Source organism: Sceloporus undulatus, chromosome 2, assembly GCF_019175285.1.
Source record: "Sceloporus undulatus isolate JIND9_A2432 ecotype Alabama chromosome 2, SceUnd_v1.1, whole genome shotgun sequence".
Lineage (NCBI taxonomy): Eukaryota > Metazoa > Chordata > Lepidosauria > Squamata > Phrynosomatidae > Sceloporus > Sceloporus undulatus.
In genome coordinates this window covers 138,390,579-138,414,555 of record NC_056523.1, presented here as the reverse complement: position 1 = coordinate 138,414,555, position 23,977 = coordinate 138,390,579, and the positions used below count along the sequence as shown (strand labels likewise).

The 23,977-nt window shown below is 39.7% G+C and overlaps 2 protein-coding genes across 3 annotated transcripts in view; one reads left to right on the top strand and one right to left on the bottom strand.

Moving 5' to 3' along the window:
* Positions 1-23,977, top strand: part of LOC121921566 (SAP30 binding protein) — a 107,024-nt gene that overhangs the window by 16,063 nt on the left and 66,984 nt on the right. The window lies entirely within an intron of this gene.
* LOC121921565 (ATP-dependent DNA helicase Q5-like) lies at positions 464-17,885 on the bottom strand. The gene is made up of 10 exons (XM_042449809.1): positions 17,827-17,885; positions 16,760-16,901; positions 16,335-16,408; positions 12,961-13,054; positions 10,830-10,970; positions 9,484-10,130; positions 8,618-8,696; positions 6,470-6,721; positions 3,737-3,809; positions 464-3,042 (listed from the first exon to the last, which is right to left on the bottom strand). The coding sequence occupies exons 3-10, from the start codon at positions 16,385-16,387 to the stop codon at positions 2,942-2,944; spliced, it is 1,440 nt and encodes a 479-aa protein (XP_042305743.1). The 5' UTR covers positions 16,388-16,408; positions 16,760-16,901; positions 17,827-17,885; the 3' UTR covers positions 464-2,941.

The following is a 23,977-nucleotide window of genomic DNA, read 5'->3' as shown; positions in this document are numbered from 1 at the left end:
GAAATGTCAGGAATAAACTCTTTTAGAACATAGACACATAGTCCGAAAAACCCACAAAATACTAAATTTTCATTGTTTGGTAAACATGTAAATTCTTTCAGCTGACCTTTGAAAGGGGCTGATGGTTGTTTTAAGGCAATTATCCATTCTTTCCTCCATTCTTATTTATTTCATCTAACTTCATGCTGCTGCTGCTGCTGCTGCTATTGACTTCTGCCTTCCTTTTTCTGTTTGTTAGCTGCTCTGATTTGCTTGCAAGAAAGATATTAAGGAATTCTTAAAATAAAATTGTATATAAATTCTATTCAGAGTTAAAATCCCAATTCATCCTTTATCCTAAAAGACCTAAAATGCATTTAATTCATCATGAGATTAGATTGATAATCCAGTGATAAAACTGTTCAGACTGATTTGACTAAGTTGCCATTGCATGACTTCTGTCCTCAAAATAATGAGAGCAGCCTCTTTAATAGTCACTTTATTAGCAGATTGCACATAGGTTTTAAAGTAACAGAGCCCCGTTTCCCATGTAAGCTGTTTAGAGGATCTGTTTTCTAGTTCCACTTTTGTCTATGAGCTCATATTGTCAGAAAATACAGTGACTTCTGCAGGGATAGAGCTAAGGCACATGTCAATAAAACACAATTGTAAAGGTTGATATTCCAAATGTATATAAATAGAATACCATCATCTCCACAACCTCTGGACAGTTCTGCTACAATGAGGAGTGGTTGATCAGGATAATGTTAGAACACCCTGAATCAATATGGCTTTGAGTATTCAGTTTACAGTTAACATATTCTGACTAAATTAACTCTTCCAAATGCACAGTTATGTCAGAATACACATCAATAACAATTCATACAATGATGCTCTCTGCCCATCATAGTATGGCACATCAAGTACAGGGAAAAAAGTGCCTTTCTCTTCCCTGAAATCAAAGCAGCTCCAAGTCGTGTCCTGAATGCAGATGTTACTTTGCAGCCAGCTTCATTCTTCCATACTAGAACTGCTTGGTAAAGAAAACAGCTGTCACTGCACAACCTCAAAATAAAATCTGTAAACCAAGGCTCCTAGAAAGGAATGGGGGTAGAGTACCAACACTAATTCCTGTAATGCCTACTTATTCTCAGCAATCTTACCATCAACTGCTGCCAATGTTTACAGGGACAGGTGTTCTCATCCATACCCATGACTGCATAGTAGAATTGCCCATGCCTCGATTACCCATGCTACTGGAAGGGAGGCTCTTTAGCATCAGTGAATAACACTACACTATGGCTAATACAAAGGACCACTTGCCATGTTGTTTTAAGGTGCATTTAAAAATATTTTATGTACATACCTATCGACAACTCTGTACATGCAGCATACACATTTTATGCATGTACAACAGGCAAGGGTCTAGTGAGAGGCTCCTACTCTCTACTATATGTTAAATGTGCTTGTCATCACAAAATTTGTGAAGAAGCCATTCAGGATCTCAGTTAAATCAGATGTCAGTAATAACCTACCTCTAAGGGTTCAGATGGTTTAGAATCAGTCTATACACACAAGTAAAAATATAAGATAAAGTAGTAATGCAATCTTATTGCGGAACAGTATGTAGCATTACAATAGCAATTTTCCATAATGATACATTTGACTCTATCTGTAATTGCTAATGTTTATGCAAATACATCAGATGAACATGTTGTTGCCTTTTTAAAAATCTTGCCATAATTTGGACACAATTCTATGCACTTTTGATGCACAGAAACAGAATACATACTCATAACCAAAAATTCAATGGGTGTGGGTGTTTTAACCCATGGCCTCTGTTTATTCCTGAGGTTTTACTAACAGGCAGAACTGCTCCTATCCATGAAGCTCTACATATTAAATTATAGTGGCATGTAACAAATAAAAGGATCTGCACATTCCTGCTCCTATTACTGAAGACATACCATCAATCCTGGAGAACATAAGAACAAAAGATTTTATAACATTCTCTTATTTGAAATAAACTTGTGGGGCCTGACTATGTTGATGAATACTGGGGAGTGGGGCGGTAAATATGCATTGAAATCTTAAATGGGAGTGACTAGAGTGGCAATCAGTGGCAACAAAGCAGCAAAAAGTATTAGAACTGACTGCAAACAAGCCTCTCCTTACAGATTGTTGCATTATGTCTGATCACTCTCACCCTAACCAGCTTCATTCCTTAATTTTTTTAAAATTACCTGCATTTTGTTATCTATGTTTCCATGCAATCTTTACTTTGGTTGTTAACTTCAATCAACACTCTACTGCCAACTCATAAAGAGATATTTCTGTCAGTGTGCTGTCCCTGAGAGAAGTTCTCATTCTTGTAGCATTTTTGTGGGTCAAACTTTTTATTCTAATGCAAGAGAACACTTTTCAAAATAAACATCCCAACATTTTAAGAAAAATCAAAATCAAATTGGCCAAAGCAACTCTTCTAGATTTACTTTCAATGCCAATCTTCATAGTAGTTTTCTCCAAAGTAAAAGTATTCTATAACAAGTCACTTCTACAGCCCAGAAACCCCTGAGTGGTGCAGTTGCATTTCTTCTGTTTAAGGCTGCTGCTAGCAGAATTCATACTAAAAGACTGGGGGTAGGAGAATCTTGGATAGCAGCAGGATTCCTAACAAAATACTTCATTCCAGCCCCTTTATATCTGCTAAAAGCAGCAAAGTGTAAAGTAGATAGGTGAACCAATAACTATGGAACCTAAGTTTGAGAGCTTGTCTCAGACAGAGAAAGTCAGATGTCATCACTGAAGGTCTTTCCCCCAGAGATATTCTCTGCTAACTACGCTCCCCCCCCCCCCCCCCCCCCCAGTAGCAGCCCAAAGCATAGACACAAAGAATCCACCAGTGGGGAGGGCATAGGTCCAGTAGCCACAGGAAGTAGAAAGAACTGCTACATTTCCTACGTCATGTTTCCAAGCTCAGGAGGTCCTGCCAGTCGTCCTCATTTTCACACTTGCTCCGGTTTTTGAAAAACAGCTTGATCAGCCTCTGTGCTTCTTCTTTCACTGGAAAAATAAGGAGTAATAAACAAGACAATGCTAAGCAAGTGCTCACTCACGTCACTGCTGGCTGTAGTTTTGTTTACAAGACTACATGGAAAAGAATCTGCATTAGCCTCCCTTCTCTGCCCATGCCACATAAATTGTTACCAGTTTGAAGCTGAAACTCTTCCAGTGACAAATGCTGATTACAGAATGTAGGAGTTCTAAAAAACTGGGGAATACACTGTCTATGAGGCAATATAAAGGGGAATGCATTGTCTATGAGGCAATATAAAGAATGAGAAAGGACTGAGAGCTCCATGTTGGAGTAAGTGCTTTGCAAGCAGGAACCTAGGTTCAACCACAGCATTTCTAAAATGGCTGAAAAAAATCCTCATCTGAAATTCCAGAGTGCCACTGCCACTTGGGTAATACTGACTCAGATGACCAATTTGATGTGGTGTGAGGCAATTTCTTGCACAATCAATTTTGGCCCACCTAAGGGGCAATAGTCAAAATTTAAGATGGCTTCTTGAGAATTACACTTTATGAAAAACTCTGCATAAACACCATGCAGTTACCACAACTTACAGACATGATTTACACCACTTCAAAAAATTTCTTCAAGTGCTAAAAATCAGCACATTTTGGGGCTACACAGAGCCCACGCCACGTTGCACAAGAGAGGCCATTCCTTCTCACCCATCTAAGAACTCACCCATTCTGCGCAAAGGATTCTTGTCTGCAGCCAAAAGGTGAGAGATGTGCCGGGCAAACCCCTTAAACAGATCCTGTCAATTAGGACGAAAAAAACATAGGTATAGTGAAGGTCTAACATGCAATTTTATTTTTATGCAACATGCAGTTCTATATGCTAACCAAGGTATCTGGATACTGGAACAACATTATACATATCATATGATTACACATGTAGAAATCACCATGCAAGGTGCTACACAAACAGAAAGTGCACCTTAACCACTTAAGAAAACATGAAAGATCAAACTCATATGAATTGCTGGTAGCCCAAATGAATGGAGACTTGAGCTTTACTAAAACTGGAAATGGACAAAAATAAATGTTCTGGTCTCTCAACAGTATATTGCTCTGATACTGCACATATACTTCTGTAAGCCAAGTCAAAGAGTTCTTTGTGAAAAACTATACAGTCCTCTTATCATTATGCCAGATGAGTGACTTGGGGACCCAATAATTTATTATTATTATTATATTATTATTTATTATTATTATTTTAACCTTATTTATGAAGCGCTGTAAATTTACACAGCGTTGTAATGCAATCTTTTAGTTAGACGGTTCCTGCCCTGCTTACAATCTAAAAAGCATGACACAGAAGGAGAAGGGGAGTGTGGAGGAAAAGGGAAGAGTCCAGAGTTCCTCTCTACCCAAGGCCTGGACCAAGGCAGATGGACTGGAGGAGGGCTTGCTTCATAATGGATGGTTAATCATTTTCCAGGGAAATACATTCTCAAGTAGGATAATGCTATACAGTACTAGCAAACAGGAAATGGTTTGATAAACAGCACCAAAGAACACAAATGTAAGCACAATTATGCATGCCTGAGAGGCTTCTCTGAACAGGATGGTTTTCAACTCCGTTTTGAAGTGGTTAAGAAGTATGGCTCTTGCTTGGGGAAGAGGTTCCAGGAGTGAGGCAGCAAGTGAAAAGGGGCGAACCCGGTGGGCAGAGGAAATTGGCTGAGACAGTAGACCTTGACTACCAGAACGGAGGCCCTGGTGGGAAGGTGAGGAGAAGAAGGTCTGATAATAAGGAGGGGCCAGTCCATGGAGAGCTTTAAATGTCGACAGCAGGAGCTTATACTGAATGCGGAAGGAGGGGGAGCCAGTGAAGGGATGCCAACAGAGAGATGTGGTCCGAGCGGTGGTGGAAGTGATACTGCGTGCAGCTGAATGCTGGACAGAGATTAAAGACGGAGGTGAGAAAGAGGAACCCAGCCAAAGGACGTACAGTAATCAAGTTGTGAGATCATAGGGCAGATAGATCTGGCAGTAGAGGCGGAGAGAAAATGGTCGGATTTTTGGCAATAGTACAAAAGAATCTACAAGCCTTGGGTGGTCTGGATCTGAGGATACACGACAGGAAAAGTCAAAGAAAACCAAGACTGCGGGCTTGCTGGACTGTTTAGAAATGTTGTCCACAGAGACAGAAAAGGAGATTAGGGTGGGCTTAGGAGAAAACAAGAAGCTCTGTCTTGGACATGTTGAGCTTCAAATCCAATGCGCATCCACTGCGAGAAGCTGTGAGCAAGACGAAACTTGCTGTTCAAGGCTTGAAAAGGTCAGAGGCAGAAAGGTACAACTGGGTGTCATCGGCGTACAGATGTAGGAAAAGCCAGAGAGCTAATGAGTTTTCCTAAGGACAGTGTTGTAGAGAGAAAACAAGGGGACCCAGAACAGAGCCCTGGGGAACTCCACAGATAAGGAGAGGAGAGAAGTCTGTGCCCCTGACTACGAAAAAACTGCAACAAGTAAGACTAAACCAGCGAGAACAGAGTCTGAGAACCCAAGGTCAGAAAGTATATCAACTAGAAGACAGTGATCAACGTGTCAAAGGCTGCAGAAAATCAAGAAGGATGAGTAAGGTAAAGGCCATTAGCCTTGGCCTGTAAAAAGGTCATCGAATCTTAGTGAGAGCTGTCTCAGTAGAAGCCTTGGGCGGAAACCAGACTGAAAGATCGAGATGGAGTTGGTTCAAGAAATCAAGACAGCGCGAATAAACAACCCGTTCCAAAACCTTAGAAAAAAGGGAAAAGAGAAATCGGACGATACTAGCAAAGAGGAGGGGTCAAGAAGTTTTTTCAGAATTGGGGAATGAGAGCATGTTTGAAGTCTGACAGGAAGGAGCCTGTAGAGAGAGAGAGATTGAGATATGGAAAAGCGAGGGCAGAAAGGAGGGAGCTATAAGGCAACTGCTTGCTAAAAAGGCAAGCTATTGCTGTAATGGGGTACACTCCAGAACTGCTGGAATGACATCATCACTACATATCAAATGCAATGATGGAGTTGAGAAGAATAAATCAGACAAGGAATCAAGGTCAGAGCTAATATACCTTAGAATGCCTCTTTCCTTCCTACTAGGAACTTGTGAAAAGCCTTTGAAAATTACATCAAGCAGTGAGGCAGGTATATGACAGAGTTCAAAAGAGGAATAATTGTTGCCAAATGTACATCTTTCCTCAGTTCAATATACTTATGATAAACGCTCATCTGAAAGAAGCTCACTGAAGCAATGAGGAAGGACAATATACTTTCCAGCCACGGTCCTAACCTTACCAGGTAGTCAAGAAATTGGCCCAAAACTGGGGGAAAAAAAACCTGTTTAAAGGGCAGCATGGAAAGCAAAGATTATTTTTCAGTTTCTTTTCAAATGAAAAAAAAAACACACACACACCTGTGGCTCATAACTCACCTTGGAAGCAAATCTCCCATCTTTGTAGAAAGGGGTCAGGTACTTCACAACAATATCAGCAGTTTCTTTAAGTGATAGTGCTTTTGTAGGTGGCTGTATGGTTTTGGTGGTTCCTTCTTTATCAACCTGTGCTAGGTTTGGATCAAAAGTGACTTTCTTTTTCACTGGTCCCCCAGCTTTTCCCTCTGACTGCAACAATATGGATGGTGTGGTTATCATTCTGAGCCTCTTTTCAGCAGGGCTCTCCAGGTCCTTGAGAGAGATACAGAAACTAATGAAAGAAACATCATGTAGCTAAAAACTAAGTAGATTTTCTAAAAACAACTACTGTACTGTACACCCCAAACACACCCAGTCTCATCCGGTTTCGACCAGTAAGACCTGGTTAATACCTGAATGGGAGACCACCAGGATAAACCAGAGATCTCCAGGTTGGAGTTAGGAAAGCATCCTGCCTGAAAGCCATCGCTGCCAGTCGGAGATGGCAAAAGTAGATGAGATGGACCTGATGGGTCTGACTCAGAGTAAGGCAACTTCGTATATTTCTATGTGCATGCCAGTGCTACATTTTGTGTGCAGCAGATTCTCACTTCTTTGTTTGTGCTTTCCTAAAGTCAAGAAGGATGTCTCTAAACCTTTTAAAAGACGGCATATAAGGGAACAAAGCTAGAGGTTTGTCTCAATGATTCCCAGTAAAAACTACCTAAGCTATATAAAACACCTATACACATGCGATTGGGCATCTGAATGTATACGATAGATCAGAGGAGGCAGATATGAGGGAATGGTTTAGCTGTCTCAAACCAGGCTGAATGTAGATTTTAAAATGTGGTGGGAATCTGAATTCAATTTACTGAATTTCATTGACTGAAGCAGAATGGGCTAAAATCTGGATGTCCCACCATTTAAATCCCTCTAGGGAACAGGAGATTATAACACTGCATAGATTGTATTTAATTCCTTGCAAACTGTCTTCATCCTCACTCTGTTGGAGAGAGTATAATAAACTATGTTCTTTATATGTGGTTATTTTGCCTATTAGTTAAAAGCTTTTGGAGAGAGATCCTTGATTTTCAGTCCACAGACAACCAACCTGCATTATTACGTGAGGCTCTACTCCTGCTGTCCATTTTCACTGCAGCAAATGACAAACTGCAGCATAAGGAACTCATTACACTTTTATTATTGGTGGCAAGACAGGAGATTGCAAAATGTTAGAGAATACAAGAAGTGTTCAGTTATTCAGCTTGGTTAAACAGAGTTTGGTTTATGACAGAGAATTATCCTATCAAATTAAAACTTCTGAAGGATTAACCAATCTAAACAAGTTTACTCAAAAATAGTTTTTTGTATTTTTGCATACTCTGAAACTGCACCATTTGGTCCTTTTGATATTTCAGATTTTTATCACACTTCATATAGCTAGGAAAGTATCTTATTTGCCCTAATGTTTTCTTGTGCTCATTGTTCTGTTTTTTTGTTTATTGTATTATGTTGTAACTTAAAAAAAGATGCATCTACATCTATACTGTAATTTGCTGCAGTCCTCTGCCAGAGACACAGGACTGGAGGACTGAGGGTTTCCATCATGTATTGGTGGTGCAGTGGTTAAATGTCTATACTGCAGCCACTCATTCAAAACCATAAGGTTGCGAGTTCAATACCAGCAAAAGGGCTCAAGCTTGATTCAGGCTTGCATCCTTCCGAGGAGGTTGCTAAAATGAGTACCCAGATTGTTGGGGGCAATTAACTTACAGTTGTAAACCACATAAACACTGTTAGTTCAGTATGAAGTGGTATATAAATGAACCTGTTTGTTTGTATTTAAAAAATCACATTCATTTGGAAAAGTGAAGAAAAAGTTCAAGTAGTATAGATAGGTCCCTAAGAGGATCCTGATTACAAACATAGGCCCAGCTGAGAAAAAGAATGTTGTTTGTTGTCATCTATGTATCTGCTACTCCAGCAATCTCACTTTGTATAACCACATTCCAAAGGCAACATCTTAGTCCCATTTTAACAGCTGTAAGAGAGTCTTCCTAGAGTAAAGTTCCTGCAAAATGGCAGGAGAGAAAAACTCAAAACAAGGGACATTTGTGTGTGGGAGAGGAAGCAACCACTAAAATGATATTAACAACAGTATCTCACCTCAGTTGATCCTGGTCTCTTTCCACTACGGTTTTCATAACTGTTGGCCATTTCCTCTTCAATCAAAGGTTTAGCACAGCTAGAGAGATGAATAATCAGAGAAACCTACATGAGTACTGATTTATAAAGAGGAAGGAAAACCCACCTATTTTAAACTGTTTAGTTAAGTGATTTTCAATAAGTGGCCCATGAAGTAGGTGAGAATAGGATTCGATGAACTGATAAATTCTGTAACAGTTTCTGCAATAACTACAGATTTCATCTAGAAACCATCTGCAGCCACTTTAGCCACCCATCCAAAGGAACGTCGAAATCTCTCTCACCCTTTTATGATCTCTGCACCAATTAATTAGATAATCAATACTAAGGAATGCCTGACCTAGACCTACAACTCCAGCTTCAGTTTGTAACAACGTATTCACATGAATGCGAAGTCAAAGGCTTTCACAGCGTGGCATGGCTTTTCCACTGGCATTTATATTCAAATCAGCCTCAGACAATTATCTGGATTTGTCTGCTGGGAAACTCCCCTCACCCTGAATTAATTAGACACCCTGAGGCCTTGCCATTCAACAACAGAACAATACACAGATTAACGTGTAAACCACTTCCTCTCAACCCACAGTATATATATCCCCACTCTCTTCCACGTCAGCATTCCCTGCTGGCAAAACGTCAGGAAGAAACTATTCTAGAACATGGCCTCATAGTCCGAAAAACCTGCAAAAAAGTATGAATGCCATCCATGAAAGCCTTTGACTTCACAGGTTATGAATTATCCCTTCCTCCTCCTTCAACTTTCTATATATTGTTTCCTAAACTTCCACTAATAGAACACCACCTGGAAGGCAAGCAATACCACTCACCTTGATTTTTCATGGATTGATCCCAAATATGAAGATTTTGCCCTTGAGTTATGACTACCCAAAGTCAGATCTGCTGTTTTCTCAGATTTGTCATCTTCTATTTGGAATGTGCCACCTACTTCTTCTTTGGGGACAATTTCAGTTTCCTTTAATCCTGCTTTCTCTTTGCACACTTTTTGAGAAGGAAACTGAGGTAGTTCACTGAGATTACTGTTTTGCTCTTCTGTCAGATCAAACTTGCATACTGCGGACTTAGATTCTTCTTTGGAGATGGAGAAGAATTTGGCAATGTTCTGAGATTCTTTCCTAGCTGTTTCTGCCAGCAGCTGCTGCTTCTTGGTGGGTTTGCCCTTCTTGGTAGGACTAACTCCTAAGGAAACAATAGGGTCAGAGGTGCTGTGTTGTCCCTTCTTCTTAGGAACTCCAACATTTTTGCTGACTTCTTTGGTCACTGTTACCTTGTTTTCAAGAACATTATCAATGCCTACAGGCTCAGGATCACAGATACAGTCTCCTTTCCAGTTTGGGCTTGACTCTTCCTTCACAGGATTAACATCAGTTTCTTCTTTGGCTGCTAGAATTTCTGAAGCAGACTGGAACACTGCAGGTGTCTTTCTGATTCCAATTCCTACCCTCTTGGGTTTGAACTACATGAGAAAGAGATGAGAAATCAGATGGCTAAGGGCTTGTCTACATGGGTTATTTACTCCGAATTCCTCCCACGCTTGCAGTGTACTGTTTACATGAGACAGGACCAAAATTCTAAACTGGGCTGTCTTCCTGACATCCACACCAGATTCAGCCTTTTCTCCCCTTAGCCCAATTTTAAAATGGGTTTCTGGCTCTCTCCACAGTGATGTTGGGCAGCTGCCTTCCACATGGTCCCTGTAAGTCACCTGATCCTGCTGCTGCAGATGCAAGCTACTCAGAGGTCAGGTTAATAACATGGTTACGTGCCTCATTGTGACCTCACAGAGGTGTCAGGTGATGAATGGGAATTGCATGGAAAGACAGCAGCCTGTCACCACTGCAGAGAGAGAACAGGTAACAGGGAGCAGTCCAGAATATTCTGGCCAGTGAACACATGCCCTGAGAATTCAGTTTTTACCCACGTCTTATCACTTGGAAACATGAAATCAAAGCTTAAATGGAGGGTCACAAACTATGTTTTTCTTTTATGGAAAGCATTAGCAGGAATAAGCAATAATGGAAAAGGGCATCTAAGAAGGAATTGCAGAAATAGAATATTACAGGCAACATTATTGTTGATTTGCTGTTGCAAAATCATTTTTATTGTACAAAAAGTTATCAAAACTTAAGTTTCAACAATAACTATTTCTACTTACCGTATTCACCTTGGATGCTTGGAAGTATTCATCATCAGTTGTTACAATAGGTTCAGTCTTCACTTTGGTAGTGCCATTAACTCTTGCAACCAGGTTGGAATACAGTTCTCCATCTTTTGAAGCTTTGTTAATTTCTGAAATCTTTATGCAGAAAAGACCAGCAAATATCCAGAAGGTTCACACAGCATTTAATTCAAAATAGAAGTAGCAGAAAGAACAGTTCTGTCTAAGGAAATGTTCACAAATTATTCTTGTCCAAATTAATTACTGCAAAATTACTATCAGCCTTGGAAATCAATGGCCATTCTACCTTGGATTATGATTCAGGTAAGACTGTTTTTATACATTGACTTGCACAAAAAGCTTTCTTGCATACAGAAAATAGGTGGGTTTTTTCTTATTCCATTTAAGCACATTAAAGAACATATTTGCACAATTTTATTTCTTCATTCAAAAACCTGTATCCCATTTTTAAATGTGTTTGAAAAGCAAGATCGCAAGATTAAAAATACAACAGGTGAATAGTGTAAATTCCATAAAAGGACATCTAAAAATCATCTAAATAACTAGGCAAACAAAAAACATCACAGGTTTGTACCTAAAATATTACAAGCAACCCAGTCTTGTCTAGACTAATAGAATCATAGAATCAGAGTTGGAAGAGACCACAAGGGCCATCAAGTCCAACTCCCTGTCATGCAGGAACTCTCTAAGCATACCCAACAGATGGCCATCCAGCCTCTGTTTAAAGACTTCCAAAGAGGAAGACCCCACCACACTCCGAGGGAGTGTGTTCCACTGTCGAACAGCCCTTACTGTCAGGAAGTTCTTCCTAATGTTGAAGTGGAATCTCTTTTACTGTAAGCTTGCACCCATTGTTCTGGGTCCTGTTCTCTGGAGCAGCAGAAAACAAGCTTGCTCCCTCCTCAATATGACATCCCTTCAAATAATTAAACAGAGCTATCATATCACCTCTTAACCTTCTCTTCTCCAGGCTGAACATACCCAGCTCCCCGAGTCTTTCCTCATTGGGCATGGTTTCCAGACTCTCACCATTTTAGTCGCTCTCCTTTGGACACACTCCAGTTTTTCAACATCCTTTTTTAATTGTGGTGCCCAGAACTGGACACAGTGTTCCAGGTGGGGTCTGACCAAAGCAGAATAGACTGGCACTATTACTTCTCTTGATCTAGACACTATGCTGTACTTCTATTGACACAACCTAAAATTGCATTGGCCTTTTTAGCTGCCGCATCGCACTGTTGACTCATGTTCAATTTGTGATCAACTTGGACTCCTAGATATCTTATTTGCCCTCATCCAGTCTGGTCCAGCACCAGTTTAGCCCAGAAACAGCTTCCTTGGAATTAGATGGAAAGGAGCAGAACTGGGTATCATCAGCATAGTGGTGACCTCTGACTCTGGACAACCTCTCCCAGTAATTTCATGTATATGTTAAATAGCATAGGGAACAAAACAGAACCCTGAGGGACTCTACAGGCCAATGGCCAAGGAGTTGAACAGGAATCCCCCAGCATCACCCTTTGAGAATTCCACTCCAGGAAAAAGTGGAGCCACTGTAGAACATTACCTCCAAGCCCCATCTTAGTGAAGGGACCCAGAAGGGTACCATATTTGATGGTATGGAAAGCTGCTGAGAGATAGCCGAACCAAGAGTGACAGACTCCCTTGCCATTGCCAGCATAGGTTATCTACCAAGACAGCCAAAGCTATCTCCATCCCCTAACCAGGCCTGAAACCAAACTGAAATGCAACTAGATAATCTGCCTCATCCAAAAACCCCTGGAGCTAAGAAGCCACTACATGCCTTAGTACCTTGCCGAAGAATGGGATCCGAAGACTTGCCTATAATATCAATGTGATGCTTTATCTAAAAAAAACAATGACAGTGGAACAGGAAGTAGTCAACAATGCTTCTCCTTTAGACATACTTTAGTTGTAGGGCTGTCCCCATTACTCTTTTAGTTGTAGGGCTGTCCCCATTATAAAAATACACAAAAAATAGTTTCTGCATACTTTTTCATGGAGCCACATGTTTTATGCGGTCAAGAAAGCAGGAGAATAAAACCTAAGCCTAGTTTGTGCCTTGAAATCCCCAGCTGTTACTTACCTTCTTTAGAACAGTTGCTTTGTACAGGTTTGCCATTTTGCTAGTCTGGAAAGCCTCATATTCCATTTCTACAGCCCATGCAAGGGGATCTGAACTAAAAAGGGAGATAGGGGAAGAGAGGAAATGCATTTATTCATTTGGAATACTTCAGTATAAACTGATATCATTCATACTTTCTGCACAAACTGGAATGCGCTCACCATTGCTCTGGAAATTGATACAGAAGCATTGGCAATACAAATGTAAGATTGGAAAAATGTTAAACTGACAGGAAACAAAAAATTATAGGTTTCCCCATTTCTAAATATACTCAGTTTGATTAACTGTTGCTGGATGCAGTTTTCCAATGGCAGGGAAGTACTACATCTGTAAAGGCTGTTATTATCATGAAATCAAAACTGGAGTAGTAGCAGTACAAAATTAATATTTATGCATTGTAACTATGGCTAATGTTTTCTTACAACTGGGTGGCCAGGCAAAAGATGAAGGCATATTTTTCCTTTGGAGTATTTCTAGTCTATTGCATAGGTAGTTCTATAGCCCTGACAAATGGAATAGCAAATCCTTCTCTATATTTATATAGTATATTTATACAGTTTACTGCTATCCTTGCCCTCTTGACCCTTGCCCATCCTGGCTGGCTGTCCAGGGGGGTGATATAGTCAAGCTGATGCTGAAAAATATAATCAATGCATCCTTCAGGGAGGGTACCCTGCCTTCTTGTCTTAAGGAGGCAGTGGTCAGACCACTCTTAAAAAAGCCCTCCCTGGACTCTCTGGATAGAAATAACTATAGGCCAGTCTCGTTGTTACCATTCTTGAGCAAGGTGATTGAGAGGGCGGTCGCCAATCAACTACAGGCAGTCTTGGATGAAGCTGATTATCTGGACCCATTTCAAACCGGATTCAGGGCAGGATACGGAGTTGAGACGGCCTTGGTCGCCTTAGTTGATGATCTCCGTCTAGGCATCGACAGGGGAAGTGTGACCCTGCTGGTGCTCTTAGACCTCTCAGCGGCCTTCGATACCATCGACCATGGTATCCTTCTGGAACGCCTGAGAGAGTTAGGTATTGGAGGCACTGTTCTACAGTGGTTCCAGTCCTACCTCTCGGGCAGATTCCAGATGGTGGCGCTAGGAGACAGTTGCTCTTCTAAAAGAGAGATAAAATTTGGTGTACCCCAGGGCGCAATATTGTCTCCTATGCTGTTTAACATTTACATGAAGCCGCTGGGAAAAATCATCCGGAGACATGGGGCAGGATGTTATCAGTACGCTGATGACACCCAAATATATTTCTCTATGTCTCAGACTGATGCAGTGACTAAGGATGGCATCTCTCCTCTGAATGCCTGTCTTGGGGCGGTAATGGACTGGATGAGGGAAAACCGACTCAAACTGAATCCAGGTAAGACGGAGGTACTTGTTATAGGAAACCCAAGCCCAGGTATGGAATTATGTCAGCCAGTTCTGGATGGGGTCACACTTCCCCTGAAAGACTCTGTCCGCAGCTTAGGGGTGCTCCTTGACTCGTCGCTTCACCTGACAGCTCAGGTAGATGCGACAGTCAGGAGCACTTGTTATCAGCTTCGGCTGATACGCCAGCTGCGTCCCTTCCTGGAGCAGGGAGACCTTGAAACAGTTGTACATGCGCTGGTCACCTCTCGATTGGACTTCTGTAATGCGCTCTACATGGGGCTACCCTTGTCCCAAGTTCAGAAACTTCAATTTGTACAAAATATGGCAGCCAGGTTAATTACAGGTACTCGTCGTACCGATCACATAACACCGGTTTTGAAATCCCTTCACTGGCTGCCAATTAGTTTCCGGGCAAGGTACAAGGTGTTGGTGATTACCTTCAAAGCCCTACATGGCTTGGGTCCAGAATACTTAAGAGATCGCCTACTTCCATACTGTCCGTCCCGCACTCTAAGGTCCTCGGGGAAGAATCTACTTCAGCCAATAAAATCTAGGCTAAGTTCAGTCACCCAGAGGGCCTTTTCCATCGCAGCTCCGAAGCTATGGAATGACCTGCCGAAGGAGATCCGTGACATTTCTACTCTTACAGCCTTTAAGAAGGCTCTTAAAACGGATCTCTTCCGGCAGGCCTTCCCTACCTAGTTCTACTCCCCATTTACTGTGACTTATGTCACTCTGTCCACCAATTCTTCTCTTAAATTTAATGAGAAGAATTAAATTAAAATTAATTAAAATAAAATCCTTGCCTCAAGAAGAAGAGCCCTCCCTCCATGACATCATCATCAGACCTGGGAGGGAGTGAAAAAGAGAGGCCCAACTTCCATCAGGCCTAACTGTGAATGTACTCACTTCGCTCTCTTTAATTTTACTGTATTTTATTTATTTATTGTATTTTATTTTATTATCTTTATTTTTACTGTTGTAACCCGCCTGGATTCCTTGTGATTGGGCGGGCTATAAATAAATTATTATTATTATATTATTATTATTATTATTATCCTCTAGTGGTTACAAAAGAGAATTGCAACCTTTGGATCATAAAAAGAGAGGGTCTTAGTTGTAGGGCTGTCCCCATTATAAAAATAAAAGGTTTTTTTTAATTTCATCACCACATACAAAAATGACCACACAAAGGTATGTTTAGACTTTGATGGAAGCCAATATTATTCCAAAAAGAACACAAATGTTGGGTTTTTAACATGAAACATGATATCTAGCCTGACGTGCACAATTTTTAGGTCTTTATTTCTAGGCTTTAATATTTTTCTATGGTTCAGCACATGATGATGACATACATATTATTTATTTATAGCCTGACATGCAGAGAGACTTTCCCAGAGCAGCTTCAAATATAAATACAATTACAGAACAAAAATAGCTGAATGGTACAACAACAACAAAATCTAAAAATAAAAAAATCAACACCACACAAATGTTTTCCTTGCTTTTAAAATAATAAAATGAAATACAGAATGTTAAAGTAACAGGATCTGCTCCTAACATTAGATTTATATTATTGACTGTAGAATAACAATTTCAGATAATGACAATACATTTTAATAACCATGGTGTTATTTAAAATTATAAATATGCTGTGGGTGCGGTGTCTATATGTATAAGACTCTTGTCCTCATATCCTACTACCACTGTCATATCTGCATGTACACAGGCAGCACAAAGGGCCACCGCAAGGCTTGGTAGACCACACTTCCCAGTGGCAAATAAATGGGGGGCCAAATGAGAGATCCAGGAAGACTTGAGCATCCTGCATAACCTGAAAAGTTGCCTGTCTTGCTTTGCATATGTGCCCACCCACATGCTCATATACGCCTGGATTACTGGGACAAAAAGAAGGTTTCTGCTGAGACCTGTGAGATTCCTGGGTCACAGTCCCTACCCATTTCTTGTGGATGTTGCTTGTTGGTTGCTGCTCAGTGCTTCCTCTAGCATCTTCAAGCAATGTTCTCTAGCCTAGAATTGAGATAAATGGGAGCACACTATTACATATGAAAGAAAGTGAAGCATTGTTTTTAAACATGTGGTTCTGGGAAAAGTACAGCTAGTGTTTACTTTTTTGTTGTCTGGTTTTTCCTTAAAAAACAAAAGGTAACCCATTTCTAAGGTCCTCCAATCTAAATGTTTATTTTAATATACAGTAAACCTGATCCATTTGGAGTCCTGCATAATGTGTGGCTTGCCATCAAAAGATGCAGTTCTTGTCAAAATGTTGTTGGCCTCATAAGAACAAACTAAATTTAGGAGAAATTATGACACAAAGAGCAGGAGATGTGCAACTAGTAAGATGGAATGAATTCACCTCACCTCAGAGGTGGTACTCAAATACAGAGTGAACAACGCTGTAGATGGGATGAAATGCTGGGTTGGGAGATTCCATTGCCTTGTGAAGCTTAAGTTTAAGAAACTCTTTAATTTAGAAAACTCTTCAGTTTTAAGAAAGGGGACCCTGCCAGTTGAAAACAGAAAAATGCATAAACACTCATCACATTACCAATACTGTATTAAGATGAGTCTTCAAGTTTGCATCAACCACATGTAGGGAATGCTGATTAAATAGATAGATCATTCTTGCTGAAGTAGGACATCTAGTTTAGTAATACACAAACAAGCAGGACAGAATACTGCCCTGAAAACCCCTACTTATTAAAATGTCTAAACCAAGCAAGCATTTGTCCTTCTCTCAAACCTAAATGCACATATGTTCTGTTCACTGTTTTTCAGCTGGCTTCCAAACAATTTTATATTTGTTGTTCTCTCTATGTGGCAGTTGCCAAATGCAGCAACTAAAATGGAACAATATACTTCAGTCATGCTCTTATTCTATTACTCCACATATTTTTGATGTTAATGTTTCTGTCAATTCATCCTGATATACTTTGCAAAACTAATTCCAGTAGTAGAAATGAAATTCATGCCACCTGCAGTGTTGTTCTGTTCTGACAGCTCCTTCCTTTCACCCCTGAGCTTTTTTCTAATAAGAAGCAAAGCCCTCATATAATGAGCAAGGATCAGCACTCTCAAAAGGCTATGCAAGTTGGAAGGGGTGACCTCCTCCCACCCTAAGCAGGGTTGCTTTGTGGAAAGTACAGTATACGAAAGGATGTTTTCCCGGTGGTGATTCTGAGAGTGTGGGAAGGGAAGGGAGGGAAAACAGAGAGAAAGGGTGGCCCTAGCAACTTTTTGGTTCTGTCTGCCGGACTGATTTCTCTCAAGGATTCACTGTTCTCCATTAAATGTTTCTCGCTCTTTTCATTCTTCCAGTCTGTTTTCATTTTTAACATTTTCTTGCCCCAGTTTGAATTTCATGGCCTAATCTACTGGTAAAGGAAAAGTATCTTAGATGAAATTAATTTCCCATGCAAAACTCTTACCTTCACTGTGATCCTAGCAATTTTCCGGCTGGCTGCATCCTTTAATGGACAATCAGCATCTACACGAGACATACGCAAAGTCAACTGTCATCGCCACGCTTTTTGACATGATACCTTATTGCTTACAAAAGACAGATGAATGAACTTTGACTATATATGACACCAAGGAAGGAACTTTTGTTTTGCCACTTCCACCAACTTACCCATAGTTTTACAACCCTTCTTCCTGGAGAATATAACAAAACTAGATTATAAATAAAACTTTTCTTACCTTATTTAACTATTGCTGTTGAGCTGCAATCTGCAAGGAAAACTTCAATCGGCTTCCTATACTTTATACTGTATTTTAAAAACGTCGGAGAAGTGGCTACATACTTTTTTCTTGCATACATCCTGCTATGCTCCATTCACAGTAGTGGACATGATATAGCTGCTGTGGGTAGAGTGAGGAGGAGCCAATTCATCTGGTGCCTGTTCTATTGTTATTTTAGCCTCAAGATGAAATCCTTACTATCTTCTCAGATTTTGTGCATATCAAAATATAGATTCAATTATTTTACTATTTATATATATATATTTGTCCCTGTATTGCTTATGTTTTAGTGTTACACTTGTTTATATTTGCATTACATGTTTTAACAATATGTAAGGCACCAAGGAAACCAAGTAGAAGAAAAGATGGGGTAAAGGTAAGAAACACTGCTTCACCACCAGAACCCTCTTCCTGAGAGCCATGTCATGTCAGTCATAGGAATCAAGCCATAGAAACAACGTTAAAAGTTTGTGAGAAATGGCTGTTAAGGAGCGGTTTCTCAGTGACACGTCCCCTAAATTCACACAATTGGCATGCGAGTGTCATTATAAATAGATCTGTAAACTAAAAGCACTTGAATTGTGATAGCTTTCTGACATGATACTTGTCCTGGAAAAGCCATCAATAGTTTTTCCGTGTAATAAGAAACAGACAATATTTTTTCCAATGTCAGTTCATTTAAGCAATAAATAATCCCATGTTCTTGAACCATATTAACTGTGGACTCCACATATGCAATCATGAGCTCTTTAGTTTTTCTCCATCCAATCCATCTCGCACACTCTGGTCCTCTGGGAAAAACCTATTGCAGCCAAGGAAGACTAGGTTGGCTGCGGTTTCCCAGAGGGCCTTCTCATCTGCCGCTTCTAAACTATGGAATTACCTGCCGGAGGAGTTCCGTCACATTACAACTCTTGACGCCTTTCAGAAGGCTGTCAAGACAGATCTCTTCCAGCTGGTCTTCCTTGACTGATTGTCATGTGATATTGATATGGTTTGCCCTTGTCTGCCCCATGATGCCTCGTTTTAATTATGTCTATTTTATTAATTTAATTGTATTTTATAATGTTGTCATTTAGTTTATAATGGGGGGGGGTTTAAGGGGATCATGTAATTTTTATTTATGTATGTTTTATATTTTTTATTGATGTATTTTATGGTTGTAACCCACCTCAATCCGTCTGGGAGAGACAGGCTATAAATAATTTGTTATTGTTATTGTTGTTGTTATTATTGTCATGCCTCCAGAGCATCTTTGATGCTCTTGAGACATATATTTAGTTGAGATTATATTAGCTTTTCTATGTATTAGTTTAGAAGGGGAAATAGAGATCTACAGCTTTAAGAAAGACAAGGATTGTGGGAAATCCCAGGGTCTTGTACTGTCTCCCTCTAGTTAGTTTCAGTGTGTAGTAAGATTTCAGCCAAGTCAGACCTGGAGAGAGTATTTTCCTTTGACAAAAAGATAAGTCCACAAAAGAAGAAAGATAGTCCTCAGAAGAAGAAAGATAGAATCCACCAAGAAGAGAGAACAAGGTATTTAGGAAGGACTGTTGAGAAAAAGGAGATCAGTTTCATGTTTTGTGTTATAATCAGTAAAGCTTTTGAAACTTAAGAAATTTGTGGACAAGTCTTTTGTTCTGGCTGTGATCCCAAGAGCCAGAGGCATAGTCCATAGCACTGCTCTTGGGACAAAACAATTATTATGTGGGAAGCACTTGCTGTTGTAAATAGTATCTGTTAGATATTCTGTAACTAATTTAGTTCAACAGAACAAAAGGGTTAAATTGTGCATAGTTCTTTTATTTGCTGTAGATTTCTCAGAAAGAATCATGAAAACTTTGTTCTGATCATTCTGATCTCTGAAATACTTAATACAGAAATTTACCTGGAGGTACAAAGTTGTCCTTTTCGGGTTCTTTACCCTGAAAGGAATCAAATAGAGGGAAAAATCAGAGCTTTTAATCAGGATCATCATCATCTCACCTTTCTGCCAAAATTGGGATTCAAGGTGGCATACAATTTAAAAACACAATACAGATAAAACATACCAATAAATGAACGTTAAAATGATTTAAAACTACACGTAAAAAGTTAAAATCCCATTAATAGATAAAAAGCAATTAAAATATATGTAAAAGAGATGAGAAGGAATGCAAAAGATAAAACATGCCAGTCTTGATTTGGAGTCTCAGACTTGTATCTAAAGGCCTCCTATGTTTACTCAGAAACATTTATTTTAATCAAAAACTGGCTCGTTGGCAAATAGAGTTACAGAACTAGTTAAGTTTTTAAATGCTCCTTCAAAGTATGTGAAATCCATAGCAATTTCTCCCTAGATCTCTCTTTTTATCTGGAAAAGTCATAGACAAAAGAAAACTACTTAAATCTCACATTTCCTGTTATATGCAAATGGGCTTTGGCTTTGAAACCGCAGCTTTGGAAGACGATGGGACAGATAATATTCTAGACACATAGAAAGCATGGTGAATTGGAGACAAAGATATTACTCCAAGGCTCACCTGAATATGGATAGGACTGAAACTGAGAACTGGGCTTGCTCCGTCATCTCCAAGCACCCAGATGTAAACTTTATAATACTGTAGAAGGTGAGAATAAGTTGTACCATCTTCTCAGTAACAAAACATAAGGTGCAGGCCAATGAGCAGAGAGCGTGCACTATCAACTCTTTAGGGATCTGAAGGTCTCTACATATTAGAAAGAGTATACAATAGACTTGATAACTAGCATTAGTTTTACAAAGGTGAGTGATTATTCATTCACTTTGGTCTTCTGGTGATTTTCTATACCTTTGGGACAGATTTTTGGGATGTGTGGAGGACTGCAATAGAAGGAAGATTGCTCCCCTTCTCTGTTTGTTTTTGTTCTTCTGCCAATGGAAGTTGAGCATTGGATATAGATTCATGGGGAAAAGTCCCATTAAACTCAGTAAGGCTTGCTTCTAAACAGAGAGTTGAACCATTTCTAATATAGACAGTTGAACTACCTCCTTATGCAAACATTCCTTCTACTTGTGGATACCACCTCTGCTTCCAGGAGAAAGGCTACCAACTTACCTTACGCAATTTCATCTGTTTATGATAAAAGTTGTTCCACTCTTTTTTCTGATTGTCTTCATGAGTTTCAGCCACACTCCTACCATCTTCATCATATCTGAAAAAAAGTAACCCAATAAAAAATGGGAAAACGGTGTTTTTAAACTGAAGTCATGTAATAATAATATAATAATATGTTTTATTTATATACCGCTCTTCCGAAGCGATCAAAGCGGTTCACAGAATCATTTAAAACTTTTACAACATCAAAGCAGCATTTCAATATATATATCAATAAAAACCAATAAAATCAATCATCGGTAAAACATGCAAACAATAAAACAGGCAAGGAATCTATCAATTGTGGTTGATCATTCGTATCAGGGGAGACAGTTTCTATGAGGAGTCCGAAGGAAATGCTAATCAGAAGAGGTGGGTCTTTAAAGCCTTTTTGAAGGCGTCCAATGTGGGGGTCGTACGAAGCTCTTCTGAAAGTTTATTCCAGTACATTGGTGCAGCTGATGAAAATGCTCTCTGGTGGGTTGCTGTTAGTCTCACCTTAGGGTGTACTAATAAATTTTTTCCTGATGTTCCAAGAGTGCGGGGCAGACTATATGGGGAGAGGAGTTCCTTCAAGTAACTCGGGCCCAAGCCAAATAGGGCTTTATAGGTAATAACCAACACTTTGTATTGAGCCCAGAAGCTAATAGGCAGCCAGTGTAGAGATTTTAGTACCGGTGTTATATGGTCTGACCTGGAAGTTCCAGTGACCAGTCTGGCTGCAGCATTTTGTACTAGCTGAAGCTTCCGAACCTGGTACAAACGTAGCCTCATGTAGAGTGCATTACAGAAGTCCAAAAGAGAGGAAGTTACATGAAATCTTAAATCACCATCCAGCAACTAGACAGCAGATAACTGTGAAGCCAGATTCATTGCCAGACTTCTATACAAGACAGGACCCAATTTAGAATTAGCTACCCTCAGAAGTAACAGTGACTTTGCTTTTTTCTCACTAGGCCTAAATACCTGCAGATGTCAAAGCTGCCTTGATGGACTAAGATGGATGAGTCAGGATAACAAGAATGGAAAACTTCAGCTCTGCATAAGTAAGCTGCTTGGAATTTTGCTAAATCCCAGTCACAACCAATGCTTAGCATCTGAATTGTTAAGGCTAACGAAAAATTTGAATCTACCAAGATGTCAAAGGGGCACCACTGAGTACATGATGAAATAACTGGGCTATTTGAGCAGAAGATGCTAAGCTGGAATATACCTGCAAGCAATAGATAGTCAATACAATTTATTGAGTAGCCCAAGGGCCGTTTCAAAATACTAGTAACATAATAAAAAGCAGTATCACACAGCTATATATAAAATGTAAATACAGTGCACTAGGTGCAATAAACCTCCATACAATATAAATACATATGCATAACCTAAGCGTGCACCAGAACCAGAACATGCACTACTTGTCTACAGCTTATATATATCTAAAAGATATACAATATGTGCTAAAGGATATACTAGTAAACAGATAAAATAAAATAGTTAACAATTAAACAGTAGTATGTAAGATAGTTACCATAGGGAATAAAACAGAATTAAAATTGGAATTGAAATGGGAGGCAGAAGTAACATAAAATATCCGTCGACATACATCAAATCTGTTCATCCCCCTTACAATTAACACCAATAATTCCGACATATCTAGATCTCAACAGCGATGCTTTATGAAGGAACCGAGCTATGGCAATAGAGATTTTTGAATCTTGTCCACTCATCAAGTATGATGTTCTGATGTGGGTATCCCAGTATATTGTTCGTTTAATATAGGGATGAAGATATTGATCCCTTTCTGCTTGGTACAAATTACATCTAAACAAAATGTGTGCTAGATCCTCAATTTCATGATCCCCACATATACAAATTCGTTCATTATAAGGGATACCCTGGAATCTTCCATGTCTTACCATGGTATCAAGTTGGTCGAATCTTGCTCGGGTAAATGCCTCTCTGAGATGTTTAGGGATCTGTATTTTTAGATAAGATGGCATTTGAAAGGACTGTTTGTATTGGCTCAACCATTTTAAATTGCCTACCCTACTGAGTGTGGCTATATCTTCTTGAGCCGCAATGTCCAAAATTCTCTGTCTTGCACTCTTTCTTGCTTGATCATTCATAGTACAAGCTACAGGGAGGCCACAGCTCTTTATAAAGTTTAACAGTTGCCAGGACCATGAAGATTGCAATTGAGAGTGCAACTGTTCTAATAAGCATAGTCTAGGAAGTCTGTTTGGCTCCATTTCATTAATTTTACACCAGTAATTGAACACTCTGATTTTCGCTTGAGAGCAGATAGAATAAATTTCTAATTCCGCTCTTACAGCAGCTGCTGAGGTCCTTTTATCTACTCCTAGGATACTTCTCAGATGTTGAGACTGGGCTAGTTCTGCTACTGCGGTGGAATTTAGACCCCATACTTCTGCTGCATATAAAAGCATAGGTGTAACCTTAGCTTTGTATACATTAATTATTGGGGCTAGGGAGCCTGGGTACTTGTTGACTTTTAGTTTAAGAATGAGATTCATACGTGCCTTTGTTCTAAGTGAACTTTTATGGTGATGGCATGACCAGGATCCATTCTCATTGAATGTTACACCAAGATAGGAAAAGGACTTTACTTGTTCAATTGGTTCACCCTCTAATTGCCATCTGTGTCTCTGCTGTCTTTTACCAAAAACCATTATGTTTGACTTAGATTTATTAATGGTCAGAGAATTAT